Raw genomic sequence first — 10645 nt, 5'->3', positions numbered from 1 at the left:
TATATATATATTAGGCACTATCATCAGGGAGTCTGACATGGAAGAAAAGTTGGTTGAAGCCAGTATACACTTGTGGAAATCTATTTTAAACAAGAGGCTGGAAGATGTCTCTATCTATTTGGCTTTTGAGGTAACAGTATTTGCTCCTATTCTGGGGACTTATCTTCTTTCTCACCAGGAAGTATCTTATGGCCAAATCCGCTATTTGACTTCCTTAGCGTCAAAGACTTTCTTTTGAGTGAATATTCATCTAACCTCTACTCTTTGCCCACCCAGGTGGAGATTCACTTTTTATTTATGTATATTCTGCTACGGAATTAGATTTCTCTGGTCGGTGAGTCTGAACTTCCTATCTTCTACTGGGTTCTAATTATGCCTGCAGTCTCTAGAGATAATACCTTTAGATCTTTATTTTCTCCCCATTTTTCCCCTCCGATGCCATTAGCCCAGGTTTATATGCTAAAAAGATTGTCTTCTCTTTGGGGCCTGACCTCAGTAACTTCATAACTCTACTGTTTCTCCCTAAATAATGCTAATCAGCATTATTATTAGCATTGATTAAAGCAGCATAGTACATGATGGTTTACAAAGCACTTGACCAAAATCCTGTTCTTCCAAAAAGACAGCTAGAGAAATGGAATTAGTAGCCCTTTAAAGTGGGTAAAACAGGTATTTCTGCTTTTCAGTTAATTGTCAGAAACAAAAAAGAAATTTAGGCTTTTTAATTCCTGATTCCATGTTTTTTCCCACTGCACCACACTGTTTTTCTCTAAATGATATAACTGAGGCTTCAAATCACATGAAGCAAAAAGAGGCAGAACTGAAGGAAGGGGATAGACAAATACACAATCATAGCTGGAGATTTTAATAGTCTTCTTTCAATAACTGACTAACTCATTAGACCCAAAAAAAAAAAATCACTAAGGCTATAGAAGATTTGAACACCACAATCAACCAATTTGACATAATTGACATGTACAGAACACCACACCTACAGCTGAAGAATATAATTTTTAAGTGCCCATGGAACATCAGCTATGATAGAATATATGCTAGGCCATAAAATAAATTTCAGTAAATTTTAAAATATTGAAATGTTACAAATGTGTTCTCTGACTATAATGGAATTAAATTAGAAATCAATAATAAGATAGCAAATATTTGGAAGTTAAACAATTCTTCTAAATAATCCATGGATCAAACAAGACATCAGAAGGGAAATTAAAAAATATTTTGAATTGAATGATGCTAAAAATACAACATACCAAAATTTGTGGGATGCAGCTAAAGCATGCTTAGAGGGAAACTTACAACTTTAAATGTTTATATTACAAAAAAAAAAGAAAAAAAACTTTAAAATCAGTGATCTAAGTTTCCATTTTAAGATCTGGAAAAAGAAGAGCAAAGTAAACCCAAGGTAAGTTAAAGGAAAGAAATTTTAAAAAAAATTTAATGAAATAGGCATTAGACAAACAATGGAGAAAACTAATAAAGCCAAAAGTTGGTTATTTGAAAGGTTTAATTAAAATTGACAAACCCCTAGAAAACAAAGAAAACAAGTTATCAATATAAAGGAGAAAAAGGGATTATCACTACAGATCCTGTAGACATTGAAAGGATAATAAACAATAGTATAAACAATTTAATAGTAATAAATTCCGCAACTTAGATGAAATGGACATCATTGAAACTCCATTAAAAATGATTACTTTTGAATCTTTGGCATGGAGATCTCTCTGTTGGTGATCAAATAGAATCCCTGTCTTCTTACCTCCTTATCTCCTACATTCCAAAGTGGTGATGTTTCCAAAAACTTTCCTAGAGCTCTCCCTGCTCTTATGTACTGCAAAGCATGCGTTTTCTATTTGTAATAACACTTTCTTGTTCTAGAAGAAAAAGCTAACCATTTACTGACCCTTTAAGGATCCCTAAATTCTGTCAAGAGGAATCCCTTTTTTCTTTCCCACCTCCCTTTTACCCCTAGCATAGAGAGAACGGGATTATATAGGGGAGCCAGGGAAGGATCCTGAAGGACTGACCTGGATTATCTGTTTTCTCTTAGTCACCTTGGTTTTGGGACACCCGACAGTGCTGGCATAGCTATCCATATCAGGTAGGATCTGAGCCCTTGCAAGACAGGGGCCTTATGTGTGTATGTAAGTTGGGGTGGGGGTGAGTGCAGTCCCAGGGCAGATGGCACATTTCCTTGGTACTTTTGAGGGATAAGGGGCTGAGTCTCTGAATCGTATATTCAGGGAATCTATTTGTAGAGCCCCCATAGCTGTGAAATCCAGTGATCTTTTTGTTCCAGTTCCCCATTATACTCACCCTAATTGGACTGGAAAGAAAAGCAGCCTCCTGGCACTTAATGAGGTTCAGGTGTCCCTTTGGAATCAAGGGTGACTTGGAGTCCCCTTAAGAGCATTTTGGTTCTAATCTATACTAGAAAAATGTCAGGGAGCTACTAACAACGTGGCAAAAGGGAAGGCCTGAGTATATTTAATCCCCTAAAAAGCATTAATTGCCCAGAATTTTAGATACACTGATTTGATTATGCTATAGTATGTGTTAACCTTATCTGATCTCTAAAAGATGAGAGCCGAAGATATGTATGTGAAAGGGCAGAGGGAAGAGGTTGAAGTCTCCACACCAACCCAGAGTCTGTTAGCTATTGTAGATCTTGGAAGATAATGGGGAGGAAAGATATCTAATAATTTTGGGTATTGGTCCTCCAAGGCAGAGAATGTTGCAGGGATGGAATGAATCTTTGACTAGCTGGTATTCTAACTACTTTTTTCTCTCTTCCAGCCTCTCACAAGTGGGCTTTATTACTATTATATCATGGAATTGGCCTTCTATTGGTCTCTTATGTTTTCTCAGTTTACAGACATTAAAAGAAAGGTAAGGAAATTGGCTCCCTCAGTTCCCTAACTTACTGCATCCTCCTTCCTAGCAGCTCCCATTACTGCCATCGGGATGGATTCTCTGCCCTGACTGGGACCACAAAAGAGGGAGGAAGTAGGTTTGATGGGACTATTAGCTCTTTGTAATGTTCTCAGAAATGAGTCTTGACTAGTGATGAAGTATATTTGAGGCATTCTGGGCAGCCAGGATGAGAATAGTTAACCAGCTAAGAAGCATACCCTTTTCCTTATTTTTCTCCAAGGTTCTTACTTGTATAAATCTCAGGAAACTAGTCAGAATTTACGAATAGGAAGGCCTGATCCCACGAAAAGGCCTGAGTCCAGAAAGGCTAGATCTGGCTTTTGTTTGACATTAGGGACCTTTGTTCTCTCTCTGTTCTTCCTTCTTGGTGACCCCACTTACTCAAAAAATTTCAACTGGGAGGCATTTTAGATGATTGCATTTACTCTTTTCTTGCTTGTTTAGGAAACAGATTCAGAGAAGTGAGTTGACTTGCCCACATAGTGACCAAGTTGGAAACGACTTAGAAGTTTTTTATAAGCAGACAGAAAGGACAGAATCTTCACCTCTTACTGATGTCCACCTGACATAATGTAGTTCCGGCAGCTCTAATCTGTTATTGACTTGTGGTTACCGTTGGTGAGGAAAACCAAAGTTTGCATTTATGGGAATGGACAAACTAATCTGGGTTGTTAGTTGTGTAACCTAGAAGCTTAATACTCAATTCAGATGCCTTTCACTCTCCTATGGTCAGGTTCTCTTATTAAAATTTTAATACATGACATACATAACAATGTTTGTAATACATATGTAGGTTTTAAAACATACTAGAATGTATACTTGTGAACCTATCCACAGCTCAAGAACTATACTGTATCTGTCTCTGTGGAGAACATAGACTTCTCATCCTGGTTTCTCTGAACCAAATTCACCTGCCTGCTCCCAACCGCTGTCTCTCACTGGGCTGAGAAGTACTTATTAGCTATGTGTGATAACTAAGGTATTTAGAGATTTCTCCAGGTCTAACCTTGGCATTTGAACAAAGAGGAAATTAGAGCTTTAAATCTGAAAGTAGGACTTGCTTGTAGTAGGATGGATTGTTTGGCGTTTCTCTGAAACTTTTTGGAGGAGTTTAGCTTTGCCCCTCCACAAACCTCTTTTCTGTTAGGTCCCTTTGGTTGAAATTTCTTTCAACAAAGCAGAAGAGTCTTAGAATCTCAAGGATATCTAAGGCTTGTATGTCTGATTACCACCTGGGAAATTATTTCTAAGCATTAGCTCAGCCTCCATGCTCTACATATTGCGCACCAACCAAAGAAAATTGCTCTTTTCTGTGCTTTGAGCTATATTAACATAGATTATGGGTCAGTCACTGATGTAGCAAGTTTGGGTTCAAATGCTAGGCAGCTCCCTAATGGAGAGTTTAAACAAAATGGAACTTCTAAGGATGGGATAAGATCCTCAGAGAACAATGCAGGGCATTGAGTTGACTAGCATCTCTATGGCCTTGCCTACACCTGCCTCTTCTATTTCCATTCCTTCCTAGGACTTCCTGATCATGTTTGTGCATCACTTGGCCACTATTGGGCTCATCACCTTCTCCTACATCAACAACATGGTTCGCGTAGGAACTCTGGTCATGTGTCTACATGATGCCTCAGACTTCTTGCTGGAGGTAAGACCCCAACCCCCCACCCCCACCCCACCTCATTATTCTCTTTGTCACCTTTTCTTCCTATCTGAGAACGGGCTTTCCCCTCGACTCAATTTTTATCTTCCTTTCTCCAGGCAGCCAAGCTGGCCAATTATGCCAAGTATCAGCGTCTCTGTGACACCCTTTTTGTGATCTTCAGTGCTGTTTTTATGGTCACTCGTCTAGGAATCTATCCATTCTGGTAAGTATTAGGGCTGTGGAGCTGTAGTTGATAAGGTACCTAATAATACCTGGTCAGTTTAGGGAACAGACCACCAAGAACCTTATTGCACTGCTTTTTCCTTGGCCTAACCTGACCCTTCATGGACCCTCACAGGACCTCAGTTCCCTTGTATATATATATATATTTTTTTAAGCTGAGCCATCCTGCCACCTGTTGGCAGCTCAGCGGCTGCTCAGCTCGGGCCGGACTCGAACTGCTGTTGCTCAGAGCTCAAACTCTTGAGCGAGCTCTTAACCAACTGAGCCACTCGGCCGGCTCCCTTGTATATTTCTAATGAGGCATGATCCAGACTCAGCATCTAACTCACTTGTCTATGGCTTTCCTGACTCATCTCTGAGGAACAGCCTCCTTTTATGCCTAAGTAATTCCTTTGCCTTCTTATGTGCTGATTACAAAATTCTCAGGCTCTTGCATGTTTTCCTGCTCTAAATCCTCTCGCCCTTCCTGACCAACACACACACACACACACACACACACACACACACACACACACACACACACACACCTACAGTCACTACTTTATGGTCCAAAGTCAGTGACTCGGTCAGTTGGAGATTCTCCTTAATCTGAGGGAATGAGCTACCAACTATCCCATATGAGCCTCAGGATCTGAGTAATTCCTAGGATCATGATGAAAATTGCTGTCCCAATTGTGTGAAACTGCATATTTGAAGCAATTAATATGACTTAACTCCATCAGTTCCTAAGATTTATATATCTCCTCCTGTCTCTAAAGATACAAAACTCCATAGGCTCCCTTTATTCTTTTCTCACCGTGGATGGATATCCCTAGAACTTCAACTGATAGTGGGTACGGGGAGAAAACATACAGGTTCTGCTTTCCAGGGAACTGAGCTTAATTCCTACCTGCCTGGCTTTGACTCTACAATCTGACCCTTGGCCTCCCTCTTCTAGGATTCTGAACACGACCCTCTTTGAGAGTTGGGAGATGATCGGGCCCTACCCCTCCTGGTGGCTCTTCAATGGCCTTCTCCTGGTCCTACAGGTTCTGCATGTCATCTGGTCCTACCTAATTGCACGAATTGCTTTCAAAGCCTTGATCCGAGGAAAGGTGAGGATGAAAGATGGCTTCTTTCTTTGGGGTTGGATATAAAGATAGGTATTACTCAGAATATCTTCTCTCTCGATCCAGCCTGGTGAGCCCCATCTACACAAGCAGACCCAGCAAAAAGCCTAGGGCTCCAGAGTTTCTACCTTTTGTATGAGTGTTTAGTCTTTTAAGACATGCCTTAGATGCAAGAAGAAGGATCTACCTTCTTCCTGTCCTAGGAATGACTATTGTTAAATAATGAACAGGATTAAGTTTTAGAGATGATTTCAGCCATTTCCTTCCCCTACCTACTTCAGTGGATTTTGTATTTTTATTTTTCAGCTGGGGAGCCTTTTTTCAAAGGAAATCATATGCAGAGCTCCAAGATACAAACTGTATAAAAGTAGAGATTGCCTAGGGAGTGGTGTTAGTTCACAAGCCACCCCAAGATGACCACACTGTGATGTTCAAGATGTGGCTTATGAAAGGGACTAAATACTGGCTTCACCCAACTGCTGTATGAGACAAGGGTTCTAAGTGAGATGGGTACTTAGGGTTTCAAATACCCATCTTATGCCCAAAGGCCACAAGTACAAAGAAAAGGTGTCATTTAATGATAAAATTCATAAGTGAATCCAAGTTCTGAAGCAATTGAGCTTCAATAAGCCCAAGGGCTGGGGATTCAGCCTCCAGTAATACAGAATCCCAAGGGGCCGGTGCTCTGCTAGAGGACAGAGGGATGGACTGTTACCTGGGCATATGTGACCTCTTGTGTCACTGTGCCTTATAGTTGCAGTTGGTTACAGACCTTGCTCAGTGTGCCTATGCGTCTTTCTGTAGCTACTGGACATCTCTCTTCTCCCCTGCTTTTCTTTCCTGACCAGGTGACTTATCCAGGAAGGATTAGACCCAGACTCTGTACTCTCCACTCTTTTCTCACCTCCTTCCTTTTTTCTATACTTGGCGGGAGCTGGACAGTTTCATCTCTTGCATGTAAGTGTAACTGTGCTTCTAGTATTTGGTGAAGCATGTCTGTCTGGATGTGTTTCTCTTCCCTCCTGCTTTCCTTTCTATTTCCTGTGCTGTCTGAGAGCGTGCCCCTCTCCTGACCTAGGAGAGCCATTGTTGACTGGAGCTCAGGTTGCCAGACTCTTTTTCCTAGATGGAGGCAAAAATAGAGTCTATTCTTCTTTTTCCTTTGTGTTTTTCTTTCCTTTCCTTTCTCCACCCCGCCCCCTTTTTTGAGCCTCCCTTTACCTCAAATCTAAATACACTCTGCTGTCTAGTGGAAATTTCCTAAAGATCAGGCAATCAATTAGTTATCCGGGTTCAGAAGTCAACATCTATTATAAGCCATCGAATCTTAGAGCTAACCAAAGCAAACGCCCCGCTTCTTGGCAACAACAATTTTAGTTTTATTTTCTTCCGCCCCCTTTTATCCTTTACTTATTTATTTTTAAAACAGCACACATTTATTATCCTTTAGTTCTGGAGGCCAGAAGTCTGACATGGTCTCACTGGGTTTCTCTCTTTTACTTTTATGGTCCATGGTAGAGAATTTTTTTTTTTTCCTTTAACTTTATTGGGGAGCAGTGTGTATTTCCCAGAACCCATCAGCTCCAAGTCAAGTTGTTATCCTTCAGTCTTAGTTGTGGAGGTTGCAGCTCAGCTCCAAGTCCAGTCGCCATTTTTAATCTAGTTGTGGGGGGGGGGCACAGCCCACCATCCCATGAGGGAATCAAACCGACAACCTTGTTGTTAAGAGCAAATGTTCTAACCAACTGAGCCATCCGGCCGCCCACCAGCAGCTCAGCTGAAGTCTTTGTCGTCAATCTAGTTGCAGAGGGTGCGGTTCACTGGCCCATTTGGGAATCGAACCAGCAACCCTGTTGCTCAGAGCTCACACTCTAACCAACTGAGCCACCCGCCCACCCCATGGTAGAGAATTTTAAATACTGGGTTGTCGGAAAAGTCATGACATATTTTTTCTGTGTTTTTCATTGCAAATATGTGTCATGACTTTTCCGACAACCCAATACTTTGCTTGATATGCAGAATAGTTTAGATTTGAAAACACTGCTCTATCCAATCTCTTCATTTGAAGATACAGAACAAAAAAGCTGACAATTAGCAGTAAAGATTCAAAGATGGTAGCATGATTGGGACTGGGACTCTTTTATTCCCGATTGCCAATCTACTTTTCACCATGTGGATCTTGGGGGATGCCACAGCTGCACAAAAGAAGGGATATTGCTACTGGGAAAGGGAGAATATTGGAGAAACAGTGTCTTAGGGTATTGATAGTTTAGTCCACAAAGAGTAGAACTGCCGAAAAAGGCCCAGTATGTATGGTTCAGCTTTGGGGACAGCAAAACTCAGGATAACCAATATGAGTAACTGCAGTGGCCACAACCACAGAAGATAGACACAATGATGACAACCATATGTATTGTTTATGTTGGCCTTTTCTATTTTTTGAGGTAGAAGAGGAGAAAGGGTGTCTGGAGTTTCCCTCAAACCTAAATCAGGACTCAATGAATGATTTCAGCTCTCTTAGACTGGTCCTGAAAGAGACCTATCCCTACCAAAGCAGCGACAAACTTCATAGAAAACAGAATCAGAGATGATAGAGAAACCCAAAAAGCAGGCAAAGGATATCCACAACAGTAGCCATGGTCCAGGTAATTGAGTCAGGTGCCACCAGAAAGTAGGCCAGATTGGGAACCATGCCCAAACATGGGCTCTGTGAGTTTAGTCTGTCTTATGATTCCAAAAAAGTGTCTTCACCTTTCCTACCTTTGGTCCCATCCCACCCAGGTGTCTAAGGATGATCGCAGTGATGTGGAAAGCAGCTCAGAGGAAGAAGATGTGACCACCAACACAAAAAGCCCCTGTGGCAGCAGCTCCAGCAATGGTGCAAATCGGGTGAATGGTCACATGGGAGGCAGCTACTGGGCTGAAGAGTAAGATGGTTGGTATGGGGACTTCAGCATGCATGGACTTGTAGGGCCACTGGCAACCTACTCCTCCTGGGCCTCCCCACATCTACACTCCGGTGACTAGGGGTCTGCAGGGCAGTGAGGAGAATCAAAGAAGCAAATATTTTCACATTTTTAAAAAAACTCTGCCATTTTGTATTTAATAGCCCCCAGGTTTTTTCAGTAATATTATTTGTTCTGTGTTTGTGTTTGTGTGTGTGTGTGTGTGTGCATGTGCATTTGTGCATATGCCCGAGTTTCATTGCTTGGGTTGGGGCACAATTCTGGACTGGGGCCACTAGGCCTTGAACTCACCTCAACCCCAGATCTGGCTGCATCTTGAATTATGCTGCCTCTGGACTGTCCCCTCCTTTGTTGCCCATGGCTCTTGGGGCCCTGGCCATCGGAATGGAGCAGCCAAGTTCATCTACAGGTTTCTGCACTGTTCCTTCTTCTGAGCTGAAATGTTTCACGTGAAGATGTGTAGATGGATGGCCAGGACTGCTGTGACCCTAGCTAGACCCCCTTCCTACCACCTGCTCTTTACTCAATGGTACGCAGGGAGTGGGGGTGGGAGAGGGTGAGCTGAGGGCCAGAGGAGGACAACAGCCACTGGGTGAGCTGTTAACAGTTTATACTTTTGTTTACTCTTCTGTGATTAAAAGTGCTTCAACCTCCTCTGCTGTCTTAACCTCTTTAGTGACAATATCCCCAATTCCCTGAATCCGTAAGTTAATTAAGAATTTTTTTCAGGTCTGATTTTAGAGACCCTTGGACACCAGTATTTTCCTTTCTGTGCATGCTGGGAAAAGAGTGCCTACATTTTAGGACTTCATGTTTTAAGAAAAAATAAATATGTATAGTGGTTACAAGAAAAAATACTGAGCAGATAAAAGCGTGTATATCACCAAAACCAACAAAGGCTTTGATTGAAGAGCTAAGACACCTTTAGTTAGATACCTGTATCTCCCATCTTAACTGAATACAGAGACTGCAGTTAACATTTTAAGGTTGCGATAAATGAGTCTGAACAGATGTTTTCTCTTTTGGTTAGGCCATGGAGAAACAGTCTTCCTAATCCAGATTTTTCTCTAGTTGAGGTCTTGGCAAAATTACCAGTACTACTATTCATCTCTCAGGATAGTTTTCCATTTAGTGACTATTCAGATTATCAAATATTTCCAGATGTTCTTGTGTACATTAAAACATATGGAGTACTTCATTGTCAGGGAGATGGATGAAAATTGAAAGAAATAATGGTGAACAACAGCTCAACCTGGAGCTAGGCTGCCATGAGCAGCCGGCAATGACGTAGGCTGCAGTGGGCTCCCGTAAGCTACCGTGAGCAGCCGGAATATGCTGCCAAGAGCCGCCATGAGCGGCCGGCCATGACCGGTGACCAATCTGCCTCACCCGGGAAGAGCGCAATGATAATACCAACATGGGCCAGTGAAGCGACGTCCTCCACAACTAGACTGAAGAGCAAAAGGACAGCAATTTGTCTGTTCCCCTTCTCCAATTCCCTAATGCTGTTCCCCTCCCCCAATTCCTCAATACTTTTTTTAAAAAAAATTGAAGTATGTTATTGTTTTAAGAATCACATACTCATATTATCACAATCCTAAAAACATCATATGAAGATGGTGGTAGTATGCTGATTTTAAACCAAGTTCTTCAGACTTTAAATCCATTATCCATATGGGAAAACATTTTCAGTTCAATAAAACAATAAAAGTAGTACCTACTTTATGATA

The 10645-nt window shown here is 41.5% G+C and overlaps 1 protein-coding gene across 2 annotated transcripts in view; it reads left to right on the top strand.

Moving 5' to 3' along the window:
* The window catches only part of CERS5 (ceramide synthase 5), a 26919-nt gene extending 17350 nt beyond the window's left edge, over nt 1–9569 (top strand). Inside the window, exons 4-11 of one of the 2 annotated variants that reach the window (XM_019662341.1) lie at nt 277–334; nt 2063–2113; nt 2809–2901; nt 4472–4600; nt 4714–4820; nt 5778–5934; nt 6798–6906; nt 8731–8827. In XM_019662341.1, coding sequence (XP_019517886.1) covers nt 277–334; nt 2063–2113; nt 2809–2901; nt 4472–4600; nt 4714–4820; nt 5778–5934; nt 6798–6906; nt 8731–8738 — 712 coding nt within the window. In that variant the 3' untranslated portion in view covers nt 8739–8827. Of the gene's footprint in view, nt 1–276; nt 335–2062; nt 2114–2808; nt 2902–4471; nt 4601–4713; nt 4821–5777; nt 5935–6797; nt 6907–8730 lie in introns of both variants that reach the window. The other variant, XM_019662340.1, reaches the window with a different exon arrangement.
* The last annotated feature ends 1076 nt before the right edge of the window (nt 9570–10645 follow it).

The sequence above is a fragment of the Hipposideros armiger genome, unplaced genomic scaffold, assembly GCF_001890085.2.
Source record: "Hipposideros armiger isolate ML-2016 unplaced genomic scaffold, ASM189008v1 scaffold_371, whole genome shotgun sequence".
NCBI classification, from domain to species: domain Eukaryota; kingdom Metazoa; phylum Chordata; class Mammalia; order Chiroptera; family Hipposideridae; genus Hipposideros; species Hipposideros armiger.
Note: the sequence above shows the minus strand (reverse complement) of the source record. Positions and strands in the feature narration are given on the sequence as shown.